Here is a 23,767-nt window from a genome sequence, read left to right as displayed (position 1 = left end):
GAAAGGCAGGAAGTAGAGTAGCAAGACGGTTGTATTGTTTGCTTAACTCTGACATGTGTTTGCGAGCGCAAGGGGAAGAACGAATGAAGTTGGTGGTTATTACTACTACTTTAACATTTCACTTTAGCTGCTGACCATCTGTTCGTGTTCAGGGCAGAGTGTGTGTGTGTGTGCGCGTGTATGTGTGTGAGTTATCTGCACCACGCTGTGTCCATGACGAAAGCAACCATCGCCAAACTCACCTTACTCATCTTCCTCGCTTTCATTGTGTGCCTACCAGAGTTCTTCCCATCAGAAGGTGAGATATATGTGTGCGTGTGTGGGCGTGTGTGTGTGTGTGTGTGTGTGGAGGGTTCATATGATGCAGAATAATGCATGTTTGAATGAACATATTTGAGTATGATATTATAGATTTTTTTTTAGAATTTTAGAGATTATGCTATTTTATTGTAAGTATTCCATCATGGCCATGGAAAGCACTTTTTTCTGATTGGCTAAATTTACTTCGATACCAATGCAGGTCATATTAGGATGTCATTGTGACAACATCCATATGCTAGGCCTACGATCATGCCTCGCTATCTCCTTTATCACAGCTATTAATATAGTTATATACAATATAGTTATATTAATATAGTTAAAAGAATCTATTTACTTACACAGGAAATAAATATTTATAGGCTACAATACATGGAAATGTTTTAGATAAAAGCAACAAGACCCGTGTGCTATAACAATCTCTGAACAATAATTATATAATGATTACTTAAAGTAATGGGAGAAAGAAATCAGACATTTCACATTAGCTATCTGATTAGCCTGACCTCACTGCGCTAGCAACAATGGAAATAAGAAGATGGATATTGTGTTTGAAAACTAAGAGTATCCCTGGTATAAGCATCTCGATGGAAGAAAACAACGTATTGAACATTTCCATTACAGGAACAACCTTTATTTTTTTGAAAATTAATCAACACCTTCTGACCAATCAGAATCGAGAATTCTGACTGTGGACAACATTTCTTCGGACGAAGCGGATCTGTTCCCAGATCCTCATCATTCTTCTTACACACAGATAATCTCAATCTAAAAATTCTACAAATCTAAAACATCTCTCGAGACGTCCCATCTGCCCAAGATTATGGCAAAACACATCTGACGTGAACGGTCTTGTGAAACGATTCATCCGCTCTGATTTGAGTCACATGTCATTTGTGTCAGAGTCAATGTTTTTCAACTACTTATCAGTCAATCGCTGTGCATGTGTGGCATCCAGATCAATAATGTACAAACGTATGGTTTCATCATGCACATCATTTTATTCCTTTTTTTTTTTTTTGCTATAAAATATTTAACCAGGAAGCCACTTTCCAAATCCAGATTTTACTCACATGGCAGTAGAAATCCTCAGGTAGTGTACAGTACATCCTGTCTGAACTGACATTTCCTTAAAGATCCCATTGTATCCTGGAGGATATAGAGATTAGAAAAGTGTTCCAGGAAGTGTGCACTCTTTTCTGTCATCCTGAAATCAAAACATTTATATAAATCTCTATATAGAATATAGATAATGTTTATATAGATGTGTCAAAAAAGAAAAAGTAAGGTTTTAAGTAAGTTACCTACTAATTACTACCTACTTACATGACCTAGTAATGATCAAGTGACAACAAGTACTGATAAGTATTAAAGAAATATTAAAATTAAGAAGTTTCTAATGTGTAGATCATGAAGACACACCCATAGGTGATTTATTCAGGTCTCACTGATCCTGTGTGAATCATTACAAACATTCTACAGCAACATTATTTAACATACATAATGCATTTCCAGAAATCGTATCCCATCCCAACAGTACTTAAGGCGTAGTTACATAAACTACTCAAGAGCTTTGCTGAATTTTACTTGAATTTTCTTTGTATATAGAAGATGCATTACATGTCTCGGCTGATGCAGATCAATATAAATGACTCGTTGGTGCTTTTAACGGAAGGCAACAGCAAAGTTACATTAATTCGTTTGCCAGAGACTTTTATCCAAGGTGACTTTTACAAGTGAGCCAGGAGCCAATCCAAGCCCAAAAGTGGCCCTCTGGCAGTCGTGGGATTTAAATTCACAACCTTCCTGAGACAAGGACAGGATCTTAATAGCTGAGCTGCTACTGCTTCCATGACAGATAAATTATAAACCAGAGACACAGACAAAAACAACACCTGGTTGTCTGATTTTTTTTTTTTTAGCTTTGTGATACAGATTTAGAATTTATGTTCCATCAATTTTTCACTTTTTCAGACATTCGTGTTCTCTAAAAAAGTTAAAAAGCAAATGCAGAAATTTGCCACTTGTCAAACAATGTACTGTTTTATTAACCCAAGTATACACGCTAACCCTCAAACTAGCATTACAGTAAACACGCTAACCTTCAAACTAGCATTACAGTAAACACGCTAACCCTCAAACTAGCATTACAGTAAACACGCTAACCTTCAAACTAGCATTACAGTAAACACGCTAACCCTCAAACTAGCATTACAGTAAACACGCTAACCTTCAAACTAGCATTACAGTAAACAAGCTAAAACACAAACTAGCATTACAATAATCAAGTTAATCCTCAAACTAGCATTAAAGTAAACAAGCTAACCCTTAAACTAGCATTACAGTAAGTAAACAGGCTAAACCTATACTACTATTACAGTAAACAGGCTAATCCAGAAACTAATACAATAGTGAACAAGCTAACCCTAAATCTAGCATTACAGTAAACAGACTAAAACACAAACTAGCATTAACTAACTAACTAACTCACTCACTCTCTTTTTCTTTTTCGCTCTCACTCTCGCTCTCTATAAAGTGTTACAGGTCCGGTTTCTCTGTGCACCTTTTGACCCTTGTGGCCCTAACAGTGGGCGTGACCATCATGACGGACAGGTCTATGAGATGTATGGCAATGCAAGTATCACTCGCCCCCGGTGTGAGCCACAAAACGCAACCAATCAGGACGAAGGAGTAAAGGAGTGGTTTGTGTGCGAGACTCATGCTGACCTGCAGAGTCTCGGTGACAACGCCTCCAGCTCAGGTGAGCTAAAGAGATAAATATGGTGTATACTGGGGTAGCAGGACTACCATAAAGACTCTAATAAATGTGAATTGTTGCTTTACTGTACGAAACAGCACCTGCTAGAGTGTAAAGATGCATTCTGTAGACTGGAAAATAAAATAATGCAGTTTTAACTTTGGATGGTGTGTTTGGATTTTTTTCACAGAAGTGGACATGGAGGTGATTGTTACGCTACAGATCACAGCTCCTCCTCTTCTGCAGAATGTGACTCTAAATGGACATTTTAACCGCAGTGGACTTCACATTGAAAAACAACACAACATCACACTGTTCAGCTGCTGCATCCAGAACGTCAGCGCACAGCAAAACAAAGACAAGACGCCACAATCCAGCTCCTCAAACCAAAACTCAGTGTCTCACAAACCAAACACTTCAGAACCAGGCATCTTCTCAGCAGGATCACCTGATGTAACATCTTCTGAAGGAAAAAACGCCAGTTCTAATCACACGCCCCAATCGAACAGAAGCCACTGCCTTTTTCACGCCAAGGACATTCCGAGCATGTCTTCAAAAAAAGGTGAAATTCCTGATGACTTGTCTACTCAAGTCACGTTTTCTCATGCTCTAGATCTTTAAAGGCCTTTAAAGGCCTTGATCTTTAAAAGCAAACTTCATGCAGAGATGATGTTCAGCTGACTTCCACAAAAAATATGATGTAATTACGGAGCAAACGAACACAATGCGTTGTGTGTGCCTAGGGCAGCTGGGTGAACTCTGTAGCTGAACATGCTATGCAACCAAGCCTGTGATTGGTTGTTACAAATAAGGCGTGGCTAAGCTGATTCATATCAATCACTGCATGACTTGTTCAGCGTCAGCATGCTGAACCCTCAATTTATACAATTGTCTCACGTACCACGTGTATTTTATATGTAATCTTATTCCTGTATGGAATTTGTCATGAAGTTTTAATAGCGCCACCTGCAGTACTGGAGCAGTCGTACATTACCAATATGAAACCATGGAGATTAGCGGATTTAAACCTGAAAGTTGTTTAATTCTTATCACACACATTTTTATGCGCATTATGTTTTTTGGGTTGTCCGTCTGTCTGAGATTCTCATTAGTGCAATATCTCAAGAAAGAGTGGTTTAATGCTTGTAGGATTGAGATGGAATTATCATTACAACCAGCAGATAAATTAGTTTGAGTTTGGAATTGATCCAAACAGGGTCAAGGTCACGGCAAAGTCAGATGTCTGAAAGGAGTAGACTTGTTGGTAGGGGAAGCATCCGTGTTGATGCTGCTGGTGTTGAGTTCTGTTTATTCTCTACTCTTTTTCTGGTATTGCACAACTACCCTATTCTCACAGTGGCAGCAAGGCAGAATGACAATTCAACATTTGCTACATCGCTGTTTTGTTTTTGTCACTTGTTTTTCACAGTTGCAATAGCAACTAGCTAGCTAACATTATGGCTACGCTCCCTACAAATTCCTACTCTAAATTGCCACTAGGTCTAAACGAGGGTGTGCATAGTGTGCATGGCTCTGCAATGGACTGACATCCCACCCAGGGTGTATTCCAACCTTGCACCCAGTGCTCCTGGGATAGGCTCTGGATCCTCCACAACCCTGACCAGGATAAAGCATTCCTCCAGATGAATGAATGATACTCTCTATATATTGAGAGACAAGCTGGATGGGGTGTACACCCTGACTGCTGGCTTTTCTTTCTGTGCATTTTTCAGCAGTGAAATGTGACTCCATTGTCTTCATGCTGAGTTTTAAAAAATTCAGGATCTAGACTCCCACGAGACAACGGCCCACATATTCAATATCAATTTACCTCTTTCTGTCTTCTCTCGCTCGCTCTCTCTCTCTCTATCCTCATCACTCCTTATATATCGAGTCTAAAGGTTAGCCAAGGCCATTATTCATCCTGTCTATCGATTCTGGCAGAGACGAAGACAGCACTGTTTCATATTTCGCCTCTGTTGCTGATAAATTTATTGCCTCAATGCGTCCCTCTAATCTGCTGAGAGTCTGCCTGCTGCAAAGCCACAAATCCCTTTAGGCAGTTGGAGTCATTTAGGGAGAGAAAGTTAGCATGGATTTAGAAAGTTCAGATAAGAGTTTGAAAGCAATGAGGGTCCATTCTGATTAGGTACAGAATGAATGAGGGAGACCATTTTCAGTATCTCATGCTTCATCTGCTCTTACAAAAAAGTTACAGTTACATAAGTTACATAATTCACATGTAAAATTTTCATGTTTGAGATTTATTGCTCATGACCACTCACCTCCCTGTGTTCTCAGCGAGGTGGTGGAGTGTCAGTACCGTTGTGTGGTTGGTTCTGGTGCTAATGGTGCTCATATTGGTCCTTCTGGGAGTCAGGGATCAGGTCGTTAAGAACAGACACAAAAGTAAGTCTATTAACCTTTGTTAAAATGTGATTTCCCTTGGTTTGATGAGCTGTGAGAGGATACTAAACCCACCTCACTTCTCTAAATTTCTAGAAAAGGTGATACCACTTCTAACCCCTGCCAATCAGCCAAAGACGTTTTCCAACCGCAGAGTTAAATGTGAGTAATTTAAATACTTCACATCAGTGAACCATTTGATCCATCAGATCTGGGATCAGTACTCTTCCTTGTTGCTGGAGTGGTACCATCAAGATCACATCTTATGTATCTTTAGTAAGTATTTTTACCTGTGATGGTACATGTGGTGTACCTTTAATTAAATTTTAGTCTTTAAGGTTCAATTATGTCCCTCAAATTATTTTAAAGTTACATTATATTCACATTTCTAGGTGAAAAACGTATAAAGGATGTGCCACTGATGGTAGCACCCCAGTGACAAGGAAAAGTACACTGTCTTTATTTCCAAGAGTGTACCACATTCAACAGCCATGCAGATAAGTGAAATAGGTGATACATTACAAGAAGTTATGAAATAATACTCCTATAATTCTCTCTTTTTTTCAGCTTTAGGTGATTTGCCTGATGACGTATCAGCGTTAAGCATTGAAGGTAAGTGTGGATCTGTGTTTGTGCCTGTACAGATATATTTGGTGGCTCATCCATAGGGGTGGGTCTGTGCAGAGCCCAGGCATATAATATATCAGCTGTTTAACAAACGCTGAGGTCCTCATTCACAACTCACAATTCACATACATTTTAAATTTATGGAAATACTAATTAGCCCTTTTGAGTGACCAATGATTTAAGAAAGTGTTGCTATTCAAAAAATATAAGCCAATGTTACATTGATTTGCTTGCCTTTCTAGATTTTATTAAACTCCATAATATTATATTCCATAGTATTCCATCTTATAATGGTCAAAAATGGGAACTGCAACAAACGCCTATAGAGGCCCACTGGGGCAGGAATCATGCCGCCCCTTGCTCAGGGGAGGAGCAGTGGACAAGACAATTAATAACAGGGTTGCCAGGTTCTTATGCCAAATTGGGCTAATTTGAAAATACTCTGCGGCCGCTAAGAAAATGTTTATAGCAAATATTCGGAATTAAATGTAATACATTTCCGCAAACAAAGGCAAAGTGTAAGTAAACACAGTGTGTATATGATATACAGAACCATTTCTCTTGTAAGGTACAACTATATGGCCAAAGTTTTTGCAGACACCTGACCATCACACCCATACATGCTTGTTGAACATCCGTTTCCAAAACCATGGGCATTAAAAGTGAGTTTGTCCGCTCTTTGCCGCAATGACAGTGGGGATTTGTGTTCATTCAACCCCAAGAACATTAAGTAAGGTTGGGCATTGATGTCAGGTGAGGAGGCCTGTTGCACAGTTGGGGTTTCAAATCTTCCAACACAAAAAAATTCCACTTATACAAAGACATTCATATATTAGAAATGCGTGCGCACTATGGTGACCTTGTTTCCCCAAGCTGAGAAATGCTGAGAAAAAGAAGAAAAATGTATATTTTGGGCTAGTTTTAGGCATTTTGTGTATTTGTTTTAAATGTAGTTGGGCTGAAACCTGGCGACCCTGGTTAATAATATTCTCTCTTCTGTGTGTGCCACGTAAATCAGAAACACACTTGCAGTATTGAACACAGTTACATCTAAAACTGCACTGCTAGTCTGTATCCTGGATGACTGTATGCTGTTGACTTTCTGTCTATTACAGGGTTACTTTAAAAATTCACTAGACAGTAGCCTATAGCATAAATCAAGTGTGATAGCTTCTTGTCCCGACCCAGCAAATTCTATGGCCAGGAGCTGCTCCTGGACTTTTAGAAGATTTTTGTAGACACAAAAAAGAAGGTCAATCCTTTCTTCTATCCCCTCTGGACATTTACAGCTCTCTGTGCTAAAAGAAAAATCCTATAAATAAGTAAATACACAGAACTTTGAGGAACGCATGAAAGGAATACACACAAGTTTCAGTCTTCTCTATAAGACGTGTTCTAGAGAACAAAGGTTTTCTTAGGACAGTGAGTGTGAACAATGTGTTTCTATCAAAACTGACAGCCTTTAAAATGTCTCTGTCACACATCTGTGTGCAGACAAAGAACTGTTCTTGGAGAAGATGCCATCAGATTACTCAAGAGGTAAGAAAAAGGCACTAGTTTTCTGATGTAATCTCTTAGCCTTTATAAACTCACACTGGGATATGTCCTAATAATTCATGCTGGCTTTGAAGTATAGATCAAAAAATACTTTCTAGGCTCTTTCCTTTGATATTTGGGATCTATGTATCTTAGCCATAAATGCCTGGTGTCATAAAAAAGCACTGATCAAACCAGAGATCAATTGTTAATCCCTACACCTATAGCCTAGAATTGGTTTTAATACTTGGAATTAAAACTTAGAATCTTAATCTGAGTCTTGGTTTCAGAATGTAAAATCATAATCTGGGTCTTGGCCTCAATACTCTGAGACCTGGTCTCGCAATCAGAGTCTTGGTCTGAGTCTCAATACTATTAGTCTTGGTCTGAGTCTCATTACTATTAGTCTTGGTCTGAGTCTCATTAATCAGAGTCTTGGTCTGAGTCTCATTAGTCAGAGTCTTGGTCTGAGTCTCATTAATCAGAGTCTTGGTCTGAGTCTCATTAATCAGAGTCTTGGTCTGAGTCTCATTAGTCAGAGCCTTGGTCTTAGTCTCATTAATCAGAGTCTTGGTCTTAGTCTCATTAATCAGAGTCTTGGTCTTAGTCTCATTAATCAGAGTCTTGGTTTTAGTCTCATTACTCTTAGTCATGGTCTGAGTCTATTTACTCAGAGTCTTGGTCCATACTAAAGTATTCTTTCGTCCAGGTCATCTAACATCTCACCAAAGAAAAGTCTCTTCGGCTCCAACCGAAAGGTCTCTTCAGGTCTTTCAAGAATTGTACAAGAGAGGTGAGAGTTGTATAAAAGGTTGTGTGAGCGTTTGCCCACGACTTTTATTTGACGGCACTTTAAAACGTATAGGACTTTGTATGTGTTTGTTGTAAAATACGAAAAGATATTTCGCTTTTAAAAGTAGAGATGTTTCATTTCACTACATACTAACTGGCTGGTTGAAATGACAATAAACTCCACTTGACTTGACTCTATCAACAAACTTACAGTAAAACCTGAATGCATTCTTCTCAATTTCTGATTCATCTGTTTAACCAGGCCTCTCTCCAATTCCTGAGCTATCTTTGACAGGTACGGCATGAAATTCCTTCATTTACACAACACACTCATCCCCAAACTATATTGCTGCTAGGAAATGATGCATTTGTATTCTATCACTACTTTTCTTTTCCAGTTTTCCAATTTATGTGTTACATGTGCATGTGTGTGTCATATCTCAGATGGTTCACTGGGAGAAAATGAAGATGAATATGATGAAGAAGCGACGTCTGATGGTGAAATAACAGAAGAAGGTTGGTAACCCTTTTTTTTTTTTACAAACAACATACAGATAAATAAGATCTGGCAAATGGTTCACAGTTTTAGCTTTTGGACAATTTTAAATCCCAAACTTTCCATTATATTCAAGCGAGCCAATTTACACCACATGAAATGTCGAAAAGTATTTAGAACGTCGACACTTAGATGTGAATAAGATACAATTACCGGGATATGCTGGAGACAGACATAAAAATCTATCTTATTAGGAAAATATCTCATAAATAAAGAAGTCCCTTATAATAATATTATACAGACGAGCGACAAATTAAAGGAAAAACAAACATAAAGTGTATTAGTAAGGTGTTGGGCTTCTGTGGGCTTCATTTTCCTTTAATTTGTCACTTGTGGAACAAATAGCACCTGCAAAATTTGTTGGATTGATGAATATAAACTTAGATGTAAGTACATATAAGTAGAGAGTTGTATATTTTTATTGTATATATTTATGTACTGCATAATTTAATTCCTTTTGCCAGTTGCTCATAAAATAGACTTGTTTATATAACAACAACAATAATAATAATAATAATAATAATATCTAAAATATCTTAAGAACATGCAGAACTCTAACCCCATCAATGATTTATATACTGTATATTTAAAAGTACATTAAAAAATGAAGATTTACGGAAAGATATTTGGCTATTAAAAGTAGAAATGTGAGCATGTTGTGTCTTGCAGAGTGTGAGGTGTGTCTGGACATCCCCTTAACATCAGCAAACACACACTCTGAGAACTTCAGTGAGTCATTTTAGCGAGTTACTTCAGCTTTCGATTGAAAATAGCAGGGAATCTGGGATTAGATTTCCACAGAAATACTGTAATTTAAGTAGTTGAGCATGAGTTTAATGACCTCTTTTTTCTTTCTTTCTAGCTTTCCTGCATCATCGTAGCCTTCCGTCCATTGAAAGCTGCCATTAGTCAAAAGCACCAGGAGGAAGGGATATAAAAAGATGTCCAACACTTTAATTCCAGTGCTATTTTTTAACACACTTGCATTAACTTCCCCTCACGGCTTATCCACAGACATACGAGAACAGTAGAGGGCTCATTAGGTGATGATGTTAGCTATGATGATATATCAACGCCTCCATATTTGCTGGAAGGTCAATGCAAGTCTATAGAGGGATGATAAGATAAGATGAGCTGTAACTTGCTGTATGTTTAACTTATTTACACAAAATTTGGCATCATAATTATAAATACACATGCACTATTAATATGTTCATTAAGCTTAATTCCTGAAAGCCACCAGCTAATCAGTGAAATGAGAGAAATAACCAAAAACCTCATGACTTTACTGAGCAAGCGTTTTACTTCTATTGACAAATTTAACGCTAAAACCAACCTGAGAAACATATTTCCTTTTTTTTTTTTAATATACCAGATTTTATCACCTGATTAAAAAAAGTAGTTATAACTAAAACCTAACTAAGAACAAATTCAATTCTGTAAGTAAGCAAATAACAAGATTTAACAAATCAGAATTACATAAAAGGACTCACAAAGTTTAATGTACAAATTCTGTTACAATTTCTATTGTTTGTCTTTGTTTACCTGCCCAGGGACTGCAGATGGAAATTAGCTAGTAGCTAACTCTTGTGCAAAGCATCTTTTGTACATCGTCCCTGAAAAATGAACTAAAAGAACAGATTTATCATTGATAATGTAACATGATGCTAGCTAAATCTAACACCACAGACAAGCTAATCAAGCTAAACTCACAGAAATATTACTTACCAAACAAAATTAGCCAGCGATACTCAGTCACAAAGCCTGAACATTAGCTAAGAACAGAGGTTCAGTTAAAAAACTCACCGCACCAGCACCTATAAAGTCTCTTCTAATATGAAAACACACATCTTGTCAGAGATTTAACGACAGGAGTGTGTAGTGAAGAGTAAATTTCTTCACAGAAACACACTTGACCTCAGTAGCAAGAGCAATCACTTTATTAGAACCGTGCACTAAGCCATATAGGTTTGCTAACTAGCAAGAATGTTAGCTAGTTGGTTTGCTAACTAGCTAGTGTGCTTAGTACCTAGCATCCATTAGCTGGCTCTTTAACTAGCAAGCAAATTAAGTAATGAAGTGTGTATAGATGGAGTATATACATGGATGGCTCCCTAAAATCCAATAAGATTTGTAATATATTAGCTTGTTTATGCGTTTCTAGAATTATGTTTAATTTACCATCTGTTTAATTTATTGACGTACAATAAGCAATTGACTCTACCATCGTAGAACCATGTACCATCAGTCAAATTAAGCTCATTTTTTACTAAAATTTAAGTTATTTTTTAATATTTTTCCCCTCAAAATCCTAACTAACATTAATAATGTAAGTATGAAACATAACAAAGAAAATTTTTAAATGTTGGTTCGATAGAAAGTGACACAAATTGGCCTTGTGCCAAATTTACGCCACGTTTGTCAAACTGTTTAAAAAATTATTTGGGTTAAAAAAAAAAAAAAGTTAAGTAGATGGTTGCGTCTGTTTATTTTAACTAAACAAAATTTCATCTGCCAATTTTATGTTACAAAACGAAATTAGAGGATGTGTTAAAAAACGACTTTTATGTTTTTATACTTTTATAGAGTATTTCAACATGTATTTATCATCTGTAGAAGTAACATGGTCCATGCTATAGAATTTTATAAATTGCTGTTTTACAGTTACCTATTTTGTAATTAAAAAAAGAGGACTCATGTTTAATGTCTGGCAATTTTATTTTATTAATATTGACAGTGTGAATCATTCTCAGTAAGGCAACAGCAAAGTTTATAGAATTTAATATAGAATTGATAGAATTAATATAGAATTGTTTTGGAGTTTCTTATACAATAGTGCACAATGTCTAAATAGTATATTTTTTATATTATTTTACAAAATGACATTTAACAAACACAGTTAAACATGACGTTAAACTGGACATGCACTTCAGTGAATTATTAAAAATAAGTCCATTTTTAGCAAATAAGATGAAACAAAACATATTTCTTAGTTCTCAAAAATAAATCAATAACTGAGGTACGGAACTTTGTCTTAATTTACTCACAGATAAATGCCGCAGATCAAAATTAAATATCTGGTCATAAATGGAAAAGTCAGCACAAATCAACGATATCTACAAAGTTCATTGCTGGTTAGTTTTAAAACAAAAATATGTTCTTTATGATTACAAAGCAAAGTGAGCTAGCCAAAGCCTCAGTTTGAAAATTCTACAACAATTGGAAATGCTAATCTACACCATCTAACCCTTAAAACTGTAATCAGAGTTACAGAATCAGAGATCTTTGGCAATCGATTAAATTCTGTCATGTACAGATTTAACTACGGATATTTAACATATTTTAATGTCTTCCAGAGGCATGTAAATGTAAACCATAAAAGGGTGGTGTGATGAAGCGGAGTTACTGTTACCACCCTGAAGTTGATTATTTTCCTATAACAGCATGTCCTGCAGTGTTTTATTCCTCTTATACCACAGCAATTTGCCAATTTGTTCCCTCACCTGCCTGTTTTCTTTCTCTTGAACTTAATAAGACCAAAAAAAAAAAAGAAAAAAACTACACAGCTTGTCAGGTTACTAAGAAACTGCAAAGCGTAAACTCCTCTGTCCTGAAGACTTTCCTATGGCGGAAAACGTAAAGTTACATCGTTACCTCTGACTGATACAAAGCGCTGACGCTGGAGACTCCTTCCATAAATGTTAAACCTTACAAAAAGCTTCATCATATCAACGATCATACATTGTTCTTTGTTAAATAAGACATTTTTAATCTGTCTATTATTAGTCATAGGTTATGAACAAGCGCATTAATATGAGCCTGTGACTTGCAGCGGTGTGGTATAAGAGGTAATGCACACAGCTTTGATAAAATGAAGTGTGACCTAATCATTACATTAAAAACATAATGAAACAAAGGAAAATGAAACATATACAGACGTCAATTTCATAATGCCATTACACATTATACAGTCACTTTCGCCTGCATTTGTCTGTACAGTAACTAATCTTACAGTATAAGATCCTAATATTACACCTGGCCCTAGTGTTAAAAATAACTTAATCAATTCTTATAGAATATTTTTTTCTGATTTATTTGATCCTAAGCGTCTGTATGTAGATGATTTCACCGAAAAACTGAAACATACACAGGCTTGCAGCGCATTGCACTTTGCGTAGACAGTCGCAGAAGGAAACGCACACAATCACACATACGTATCACACACAGGGTGAGCAGGTCAGTCTGTAGGAGCCGGTTCTGCCTCCGGTTCCGGTTCGGTTTTAGCCGGGGTTCTGCTGGTCTGGATGTGGGAGATCTGCAGAACCGGCAGCAGAAGCTGGAATGCGTTGTGGATGTAGGTCGTGCTGTTCGAGCCCTAAAAAGACAAACACACACAAAAGGTCAAGAGTCATAGTTGAATAGTTCAGCAAAGGAATGTAGAAATAATATTTTCTCTGTCTCTTTAAAAATTAGGTCACTCATATTTTAAAAAATCTTGTATGTTATATCATGGAACTAACTGCACATCATATAAACCATAAAGATCAATATAGAATAATGTCAATTGTCTAACTACTTTTTTTTTGTCTGACTAACTTATTGACATAGCAGGTGTTTGTAGCTGCTATAATGTAAGCGATAATAGGAAATTTTTTCTACATTTCTACATTTATCCTTGACAAGAACTGTTCCTAATCCTAGTGTTGTCTGAGTAAGATGCCTAGATTGTGATGGCAATGTATTTTTTCTTTAGTTAATCAAATCTAGCTTCCGCATGTACAAAAATATGCTTTGAAGGAGCAGTGTGTACTGTTGAGAGCCCTCTGCTGTCTGTGAGGTGAACTGCAGTTGCAATAAAAACAATAAAAACTGAAATTGCAATAAAAATTTCAGTCCTCAGCCTTCCAATTACATCCCTAGTCTACTGAGCTAAACTCATGCTAGAACTACATCAGCCTTGTGAAATGCATTTTAAGGAAAAGTCTGTTCTGGATTGGGCTGGAAAAATACTAAACAGTTGGCAGAACTGAAAAAGTAGCCAGATCCACTGCATGGCAGTATTGCAAATCACAGTATTTCTTAGATACCTTTAGGATTATATGATTACCACAGATCTAAAAGCTGGTCTAAAATTTACTGACAGCACCTTTAAAAAGAGATTAGGATGAAATGTTTGTTAGTTCAGCCAGGTCTGTCATTGTATTAAAAGCCTTGTTGCCTATGATGCCTGGAAACTGTAAAAATCTAAAATGTACTTAATTACCAAACTATAAAGCCTTCAGCTATGAAGATACGGGATGAGATATACGGAGCTCATTTTTAATCAAATAGCTCACAGGTTCAGTAGATGAAACCATCATTAGGAGGTAAGGATGTGGAATAAGGAATTACACTGAAGATTGTAAAACACTCTGTTATGTGTTATGTCCCATATAATGTCTTATAAAAGTGTCTCTAAAACAAAAGCTGAATTGTAATTCACTGATCAAAACTTTGATACAACGCTGCCCCCTAGTGTTACCTCTGTGAAGTTCAGTATCATTTAAACACCGACCAATAATCATTATCATCATTACCTCCAGCGTCACGCTGTTCACCAGAGGATTCAGCTCTTCTGCTTTTCTCTGACTCTGAGAGAGAGAGAGAGACAGAGGGAGTGAAAATGAAAATAATGCGAGAACACAAAACTACAAACTCACTGTGTGTGTGTGTGTGTGTGTGTGTGTGTGTGTGTGTGTGTTCGGGATGTGCCACACTCACCCCTACAGCCACCAGTGTATCTGTGAATCTGCGTGCCAGACAGCCAACCTCCTTACACATAGCGCAGGTCAGCCTGAAAAGCAAGAGGTCAAAGGTCACAAAACATTCTATAAGGTCAATGAAGTTTACGTGTGTCTGTAACGCCAGTAACCAGGCTCCGTTAATATCATTTTGTACATTACAAGAAATAGTAGTACATATGTAAGTAGTGCAGACTGCACACTGCGCCCACACACACACATACACACACACATACACACACACACACCATAAAATCTACAAGCTTAGAGACATAATGGTCAACTGTACTGTCTGTCTCTCTTCATCTCTCTCTCTCACTCATACACACACAGACACACAGCTGTTTTGTGCTGTTTATTTTCACTCTGGAAGTGGATCCTGCACCATAGACATTCCTGTGTCTCCACTTAGTCCAATGTGAGTAGTATATATGTAGGTAGTACAAAATGCACGCGCACACACACACACACACACACACACACACACATACACACACACACACATACACACACACATACACACACACATACACACACACATACACACACACATACACACACACATACACACACACATACACACACACACACATACACACACACATACACACACACACACACACCTGGAAAGTATTTTGGCCTGCTGGCTCGCTGGTTTCTCCACGTCCTGTCCGTGCAGGATGAGTTCAGCCACTTTATGGAGCTGCTCTATACTCCGAGCTGTCACCTCAGCAAGACTGCCTATCGACCACTGATACACACTCTGTAACGAGAGAATGAGAGCGTGAGAGAGAGGGAGAGAAAGACATGAGAGACAGGAGAGACAAGAGAGAGAGAGAGACAGACAGAAGGGGAGAGAGAGAAAAAGAGAGAGAGAGAGTTTATAGTTATATTTAATGTTGTGGAATGTTTGTGAAACAAATTAGCTCCTAGTAGAACTGCAGTTACTTGTATTACTGCTAAGATTTAACACACACACACACACACACACACACTCACCTCAACCTTGTCTGTCGTGCTTTTCTGTGTGTTTTTCTCCATTTCTTCTGTCTCTGCTTCTTGTTTTTTGGCTACATCTTCCTGTCCTGTAGGGGGCGACTCTGAGTTCTCTTCCTTCACTTCCTCCTCCATCACTTCCTCCGTTTCCTCCTTGGTAACGGGGTTCTCCGTCTCTCTTATCCAATCATAGGCCTTCATTCGGGCCTGCGATAATAAGCAATGTGGAGTATTTATCATGATCCATTGTATGTGTGTGTGTGTGTGTGTGTGTGTGTGTGAGAGAGGAGTCTATGATGTGAATAATATGGTGTCTATAAACACAGGAGTGTGTAAAATGTGTGTGTACCTTGTTCAGTTTGTCCGGTGTAGCAGCAACATGCAGTTCAAACAGCAGCTCTGTGAGAACACTGACAAACTCCTCCCCATCTGCGGCTAACACACACACACACACACACACACACACCCCAAAGAATATGTAAGAAAAATGACTAATCTAAGTTACTCTCATACCACAGATGTGATGAAGTGATCATCAGGATAACCAGTTGAATACGATCAGAAATATGAAAAGGATTTGCAAAAATAGCAAAAAAAAATTTTAAATGATCATCAAGTAATCTGATCTACTGATCTAATATCTAAGATCTAATCAGTAGATCGCTTCATGTACAATGAATCCATCTGATATTAATTGCACTCTGATTTTGAACCTGCCCTGTGCGTTGATATTGTTTTAAAGGCACATTTATGGCTTTCCCTTCACAAGTCACCTGAGTGGCCACTGGCAACACAAGCTAGTTTTACAGCAACAAGAAAAACATTTATCTTGAATAGAAAAGTTTTTTAAACAACGATTTGTATGCAAGATTCTTCAGAACTTGGTTAAATCCTGTCAAAACAAGCTAGCTAGTTAACAGCAAGTGTTCTGACTAGCTATCCGAACAAAGTGACTAATTCACTTTGTAAATTTACATGTTAGATTTCCTGCAAACTATATCAAAAATGCTAACTCACAAGCTAACTTTCCAGCATGCTAACTAGCTAATGTGCTAACTATCCAGTATGAACATATGAGAACGTAATAATAATCCAGTTAAAGTCACACTTAATAACAAAAAAAGTATGAAAATGTATAACAAGAAAATGGCTGCCTAACTAGCTAGCATAAAAATCTAACAAGCTAGCAAAACTAGCTAGCAAAATAAAAAGTATGTAAAAAGTTACACTGTTTACATTAAATAAAATGTTGTACTTTTTTTAAAATGTAATTTACTTTCACTGTACTTTCCTGTGTCCTTTCCCATTCAGTGAATTGGTTTTTTTTCCACTGTGTGAATTTTTATTTGTGTTTTTTCTCAGACAAAACACGTCTCTCGTATTTCCGTAGCAAGGGGTCAAAAATCATAAATGCCACGGCTAAACTGTAAATGCTGGCACCTCTGCTTTTTAAAAAGCTTCATCCACTATTTAATTTATTTCCTGTTTTGAAAGTTTTCGCGAGGTCATGTAGACTCAAGCCCGTGCAAGGGGTAAATAACGTCAAATGAGCTAAAAACAACCAAGACGCATTTTTTTTTTAACAGTGTAAGGCAGGGCTGGTATAAATCACAGTCTTCTCATCAGTCTTGATTCGTGATTCGATTACGTCTCAGATGTGAATCTGGATTTGTCCGATCGGAGCTCAGGACTCACAGAGCGGGCTGAAAGAGCGAATTTGGGAATAAAGTTCACCATTTCCCCCCGAACCAGTCTCCTCCGTCTCCTCCTCCTCTTCCTCCCTCGTCTCGAAGATCTCCTTAATCTCGATCAGCTCCTTCTTCAGAAGCTCCAACTGCTCGCCGTCGAGGGAGGAAAGAACATCCTGAACCTGAGGAGAAAGGTAAACAGAGTATTGCCAAATCTTTAAGGCTAAAAGTCTCAAAGGGAAGGAAAAGGAACGAGTGAGGGGGAAATGGGAACACAACAAGCTTTCAGAAGTTTTTTGGTTTTTCTGTGTTTAGAGTTGAAACAGTTACAGTATGCGAATCACAAAACCTCTTTAAAAACCACCCTTGAGGACCCCATCCAGGTTTCAGTGTTGCGCTAGCTAGCTAGCTAAGTCATAGATACTAGATAATGTTCAGCTACTGCAATGATATGCCTCTTAGCATAACTGGCTTAAGCTAGCCAGATATTTATGCTTAGCATCAGTAGTGACATCCCCTCAGTGTAACGCTAGCCAATTATCTATATTTAACATGTTAATTTAATATGTTTAATACTTTAATTGAGTGATATTAGGAAGCTGACTACAAATAAAATGTAATATGAGCTAGCTAGTCATATTTAGCTGATATTTCAATTTCACCCTTTAGTGTAAATCTGACTAGCAATATTTAATTCTCTTAATTTTTGTAGGTATTAGATAGCTAGTTACTCTTTAAAGTAACACTAGCCAGCTAGGCATAGTTCATTTATGCTAATTTAAGCTATTATCTAGCAATTTTTGTACCTAAATCATTGACAGTTCTTCACTGTACCTAGTAGTTTTGTGCTAGTTTAAGCTATTACTTAGCTTAGCTATATAAACCACTAATGACAAGCTCTCAGGGCTAAGCAAGTTTGTATATGAACAAGCTAATGCAAGCTAGCATTTTTAAGTGAATAGTTAATAATTTAAAAATGGTTTTTGAAATTCATTTGTGATAAAAATGTGACCGTTGTGTAAACAGTAGATAATCATGTGGGTGATTAAACATCACCTCTGTATGTTTGTTCTGTAAAATCCTGTTTTACACTCTTGCAAGTGTGTGTGTGTGTGTGTGTGTGTGTCTGTGTGTGTGTGTGTGTGTGTGTGTGTGTGTGTGAAACGCTCACCCTCCCCTCGCTCTCATTGCTCAGGATCTCCAGAGCTTCCAGGTGAGACAGACCTTGATAATCATCAAACAGGATGCCGTAATGAGCCGTGGGTTCACACACCATCTGACTGCTCAGCCTCTCGCGTGCCTTCTCTTTCGCTTCCTTCAGCATCTACAAAATACACACACAAGTATTAACTGAGGTGAAGATGTTAAAGAACATGTTCATTAGGAATGTCATTTTTCCCAAGCAGACACGTCTTGAGTCTTACCTGCGAGAGCGAGACGGTCCGCTGCATGAGGATTTTGGTCTTCTTAAAGCCTGGGTCGCTCTCCGCCAACACCGTCATCGTCTTCCTGCCAATGAACTCCAGCGCATCGAGTCCTCCGGTCAGCACAGACTTCCCCTGAGTGCCAGAGAGCATGAGAAATAATTTAAATAATTTAACGTAACACTATGATGTCATGGATCATGCACAACCTTAACCTTTAACCTCTAAAAATGGCCACAAAAAATAAATACACAACAGAAGGTATGAATAAATGATAACGTACCAATGTCTATATGTACCTCCTTTTCAATGCAAAGTGGGCGGGGCTAATCATGGCTAAAGCTTGCATACTCCTTACCCTCACAAATCACATAGCTGTATCTGTTATCCCTCCCACCTTGCTTTTATCAAAACTATTCAAGTCTAAACCTAACAAGTACCCCTTGCTGCAGAACAAAAAGTCCATGGGGTGGAGTCAGACCTGATTCAGCTCCTGCTCAGCAGCTACACAGACCCAGGAGGGATCCGGTAATATGTGTTTTGATTGTGCAAGCAATAGAGAAAGGGCATGCAGTTCCAATAAAATGTTTTAGGCGAGTTTTCTGCCAGGCTCATATTTTATCAGTGTGTGCTGGCTCATCAGGTTCAATTCGACATTGATCACAATTGAAACAATTTCTGCACAGGGGCAGGTTCACCGTTTTGTTGCTCAGCAACTACTGAGAGGCCCGAAATGATTCATCAGAATGATATGGGCTTGTGTTCTTAGAGCACACACTCAGCATCGAAGCGAAAGCTGATATTTTTGCTGTGTTTTCGTTGTGTGCTGTGTATGTTTTCGTTAATATCACTGAGAGACACTTCAGACAGGAAATGGACAGTAAGTGACATTTATATAACCTGAGATATAACAGAGAGACAAGAAAAACTAACAGAGTAATGGATACTGACAGAATAACAGGGGTACAGAATGACAGAGAGATGGATGGAGAGCTGGAGGTGAGCACTAACTGTGTTTTGCACAGCACTGGTGATGGAGGAAAACACTCCTCTGTTGGTTGGACTGACAGGCTGAGCCACTGGGTTGTCCTCCTCATGAGGTTCTTCAACCTCCAGGGCTTCCTCACACGATGATGTGCTGTGCATCCGCAAGGCCACGCCCGCTTTCTCCCGAACTGAGCTTAATCCCTGACCTGGATATTAGGTAACAGAAACAACAAAGTTCATAGCGTTTAAAAATTGAGGGATCAGGATGAAGAAGGCGAAGGAAAGAGTTAATACTTGGTCAGTGAGGGTGAGTTAGATGGTACTGACTTCCTGTGAGTCAGTAAGAAGGTACTGACACAGATTGGTGGATTTTATATGGTACTGACCCAAGATGGGGGTTTAGATGGTACCAACACACTGTGTGGAATCAGATGGTACAAACCCACTGATGGTTCTGACCCACTGTGTGGAATTAGATGGTACTAACCCACTGATAGGACTAACCCACTGTGGGGGATTAGATGGTACTGACCCACTGTGGGGTTTTAGATGGTACTAACCCACTGATAGGACTAACCCACTGTGGGGGATTAAATGGTACTGACCCACTGTGGGGTTTTAGATAGTATTAACCCACTGATGGTAATGACCCACTGTGGGGGATTAAATGGTACTGACCCACTAATGGTACTGACCCACTGTGGGAGTTTAGATGGTACTGACCCACTAATGGGATTTGTATGGTACTGACCCAGTGTTGGAGGGTACCAATGGTATTGATCCATTGTTTGGGTTACTATAGTGACAGATCTATGGCAAAATAGTTGTCATGGTGACACATACCTACTGTTGAGGTGGCGGTCGTCAACAAATTCTTCCCCCAGGATCCCCAACCACCCCAACTTTTGGATGTGGGCTGGTCTGAGGGCTGGGAAACATCACACACACACACACACTCAGAAATTACATCCTTTTAAAAAGATTGTCATGATCATGTACTATGATGTAGGCACTCCTACCTCCACCTCCCCTTCCGCAACCTCCGGCTCCAAGCTCACTGTTTCGCTGCATTCAGTCACCTGATCGCAGCCGTGTTCCTCTGATTGGTCCTGTGGTGGCTCTGTTAACTGGCTGACTGGAGCACATTCTACTGCACCCTCATTGGCCAGCTCATGCTCTGGTGCATCCAATGAGAGTGAAGGACTGGAAGAAGGCTCATCTGTTTTGTCTGCAACTACAGGAGCGTGTTCGTCTGAAGGTGTTTTTAAAACAGGAGGGTCAGGGGGTACGGCGGTGTCGCCCACTGCAACTTCTTGTGACATGGTGCCCTGTGAATACGAAACACTGAAAATGTTTCTGACTTTCAAACAGCACAGTCATAATGTTTAATAACTAGCATGCTAACAAATTTGAGTACATTCCAGTGACAAAGATGCTAAGGACAAGCCAATGATGCATTCAGGTTCTCATATTATTTTCTTAAGGTTTACTACAATAGCACTATCATTAAACACATTTATATGCAAACAAGCTTTTAATAAACAGATACATCTGACTTTATTGGTACAATGACACCTGAATTGATTCTTGATATTTATAAAATTCCCGATGCTCTGTCACTGTTGCGTGTGTAATATACTGAAATATCTAAGCTCTGCCTGGATCTATCAGTTCTTCTCTTCTGGCCAGTTATTTTAATGTAAATGCGTTTATTAATCACTACAACAAGGAGCTGCATGGCAGAAACAAAACAAACATCAATTCATTTATTGCTGAATTAAATCCTATTAGAAAGAGAGCGTTAGAAATGAAAGAGAGGGAGAGAAATAGAAAGAAAGAAAGAAAGAAAGAAATTACGGATTGATAGACATACAAGAGATAGATGACAGAAAAACAGACAGACAAATGGACAGCCAAACATACAACAGAGAGAGCAAATAGACAGACAGACAGACAGACAGATAGATAGATAGATAGATAGATAGATAGATAGATAGATAGATAGATAGATAGATAGATAGATAGATAGATAGATAGATAGATAGATAGACAAACATCCAACAGAGATAGAGAGGCATACAGCAGACAGACAGATAGACATACAATAGAGACATACAGCAGGCAGACAACAGAAAGAGAGACAGACGGCAAACCAACATACAGACAGACAGATAAATCCCAGTCCATTATCCAAAGAAAGAAGGATTACCATTTTCAGGCAGACAGACAGATAAAAGTTAGACAGATATATAAATATCTTTATGTGGAAAGAAAGAAAGAAAGAAAGAAAGAAGACTCTTCTTTAGACTCAGCACTACAGGAACACAGCACTAAGAGCTCCACAGCTGAGATGACCTTACTGTCTTAGAGTGTGTGTGTGTGTGTGTGTGTGTGTGTGTGTGATATCAGGACTGGAGTCTGGATCTTCACACACTCCCCCAGCTGCAGAGTCGACAGTCAGAATTCAGCATTTTCCAAAACCATCTCACACTCGCATTCTTCTCCTGTCTGTGTTTCACTTTAATGCAACTGATCAGGGATCAGCAGGTCTGACTGCAGGAGCACAAGCAGAGCCTTATGCTGACTGAATGAATGAGAGACAGTGTGTGTGTGTGTGTGTGTGTGTGATGACACACCACTTTGTTCAACACTCCATCAAAAACATCCATTTTGATGTTGGATTACAGCGCCATCCTGTGGCTCATACGTGTGTGTGTGTGTGTGTGTGTGTGTGTGTGTGTGTGTGTGTGCTCCACTGAGACTTCTCCACAAACTTATTATTAAACTTATTCATGCTGTAGCGAAACAAAAAAATCTCTCTGAGACTCACAAAACATCTTTAACACAAGCTCTGTGTGTGTGTGTGTGTGTGTGTGTGTGTGTGTGTGTGTGTGTGTGTGTGCGGATAGACTGAGTGCAGCAGCATAACTAACACATTTAAATGAAAGATTATTCTAAACATGTGTATCATCTTAAACATGTGTATCGTTCTGCTCGGTTTATCGGTTTATCGCGTCATCAGTAAAATATACAACTTCATAACAAACACAAAACAAAACAGCACGAGCTCCATCTGTCTCACACACACACACACACACACACACACACACACACACACACACACTTGACACTTAGGTACAAGAGTAAAGAATTGCAATAAAGGAAAAGAAACATAAACACACACACACACAAACACACACACACACAGTCAGTGCAGCTTACCGGTGTCTCTGACAGCGCGCGCAGCCCGTTTCCGCCCAGCCAGCAGCTCGCGCGCCACGTCGGCAGCCCGGACCACGCGCATTGTGGACCGTGACGTCACGTGAACCTCGGAACTTCACATAATGAAGGCGGAGATGAAAACACAAAACCCTGCTGTGTGCATCCGAGCAAAAATATCAGCAACATCCACAAGGAGTGTTTACACTTCATTCATTAATCCTTTCTTTAATGCACAAACATGCGTTTGAGAATGTAAACAAACAAACAAACAAATACATGCAAATCAAATAAATAAATAAATTAATGAATAAATGAATGAATGCAATTAAATTAAATTAAATTACAGGATTCATCTACCATCAAAATCTTGTTAAAAAATAATAATTAAATAAAATGTAATTTTCCTCTGCATTCTGCTTTCTACATTGTCAACATGCAAACGTTTGAGAATGTAGATAAACAAACAAACAAACAAACAAACAAATAAATAAAGCAAGCAATTAATTTACAGGATTTATCTGCAATCAAAAGCTCATTAAAAATAATAAAATGAAATTAAATTAAATTATGTGTTTCAAAGAATTTCAAGAATTTCAACAAACCTATTACAACAGTATCAGTCTGAAAATATGAAACATTATGGCGGTTCTTCCCCAAACTGTAGCCACAAAGTCTGA

General features: G+C 38.4%; 2 protein-coding genes across 5 annotated transcripts; one reads left to right on the top strand and one right to left on the bottom strand.

Annotated features, from left to right (window-relative positions):
• On the top strand, nucleotides 1-11,690 carry si:dkey-192k22.2 (uncharacterized). Of its 2 annotated transcripts, XM_026947594.3 has the most exons (12): nucleotides 1-298; nucleotides 2,855-3,079; nucleotides 3,267-3,638; nucleotides 5,378-5,485; nucleotides 5,579-5,644; nucleotides 6,050-6,094; nucleotides 7,604-7,648; nucleotides 8,355-8,438; nucleotides 8,700-8,732; nucleotides 8,882-8,953; nucleotides 9,663-9,722; nucleotides 9,856-11,690. In XM_026947594.3, exons 1-12 carry the CDS (start codon nucleotides 181-183, stop codon nucleotides 9,900-9,902), a joined length of 1,275 nt encoding a protein of 424 aa, XP_026803395.2. In that variant the 5' UTR covers nucleotides 1-180; the 3' UTR covers nucleotides 9,903-11,690. The 2 variants fall into 2 exon arrangements, with proteins under 2 accessions (XP_026803395.2, XP_026803396.2); XM_026947595.3 differs by lacking the exon at nucleotides 9,663-9,722.
• Nucleotides 11,691-11,761: 71 nt separating this feature from the next.
• Nucleotides 11,762-23,228, bottom strand: fam114a1 (family with sequence similarity 114 member A1). 3 transcript variants are annotated; one of them, XM_053231076.1, is made up of 13 exons: nucleotides 23,091-23,228; nucleotides 20,888-21,196; nucleotides 20,712-20,796; nucleotides 19,893-20,074; nucleotides 18,882-19,016; nucleotides 18,629-18,781; nucleotides 17,465-17,639; nucleotides 16,119-16,204; nucleotides 15,773-15,976; nucleotides 15,397-15,536; nucleotides 14,754-14,826; nucleotides 14,570-14,623; nucleotides 11,762-13,368 (listed from the first exon to the last, which is right to left on the bottom strand). In XM_053231076.1, the coding sequence occupies exons 2-13, from the start codon at nucleotides 21,188-21,190 to the stop codon at nucleotides 13,231-13,233; spliced, it is 1,728 nt and encodes a 575-aa protein (XP_053087051.1). In that variant the 5' UTR covers nucleotides 21,191-21,196; nucleotides 23,091-23,228; the 3' UTR covers nucleotides 11,762-13,230. The 3 variants fall into 3 exon arrangements, with proteins under 3 accessions (XP_053087051.1, XP_034156867.2, XP_053087052.1); XM_034300976.2 differs by having other exon boundaries at nucleotides 17,504-17,639; XM_053231077.1 differs by having other exon boundaries at nucleotides 23,075-23,095.
• Nucleotides 23,229-23,767: the final 539 nt, after the last annotated feature.

Source organism: Pangasianodon hypophthalmus, chromosome 28 (assembly GCF_027358585.1).
Source record: "Pangasianodon hypophthalmus isolate fPanHyp1 chromosome 28, fPanHyp1.pri, whole genome shotgun sequence".
NCBI classification, from domain to species: Eukaryota; Metazoa; Chordata; class Actinopteri; order Siluriformes; family Pangasiidae; genus Pangasianodon; species Pangasianodon hypophthalmus.
This window is presented reverse-complemented; position numbering and strand designations above follow the sequence as displayed.

Excerpts from the sequence above, each read along its gene's own strand:
- fam114a1 (XM_053231076.1), bottom strand. The coding sequence starts at position 21,190 with ATGTCACAAGAAGTTGCAGTGGGCGACACCGCCGTACCCCCTGACCCT. Across the intron at positions 18,782-18,881 it reads GGACCGTCTCGCTCTCGCAG|ATGCTGAAGGAAGCGAAAGA; the intron begins GTAAGACTCAAG and ends TGTATTTTGTAG. Across the intron at positions 14,827-15,396 it reads CAGGCCAAAATACTTTCCAG|GCTGACCTGCGCTATGTGTA; the intron begins GTGTGTGTGTGT and ends CTTGCTTTTCAG.
- si:dkey-192k22.2 (XM_026947594.3), top strand. The coding sequence starts at position 181 with ATGTGTGTGAGTTATCTGCACCACGCTGTGTCCATGACGAAAGCAACC. Across the intron at positions 5,645-6,049 it reads TTCCAACCGCAGAGTTAAAT|CTTTAGGTGATTTGCCTGAT; the intron begins GTGAGTAATTTA and ends TCTTTTTTTCAG. Across the intron at positions 6,095-7,603 it reads ATCAGCGTTAAGCATTGAAG|ACAAAGAACTGTTCTTGGAG; the intron begins GTAAGTGTGGAT and ends ATCTGTGTGCAG.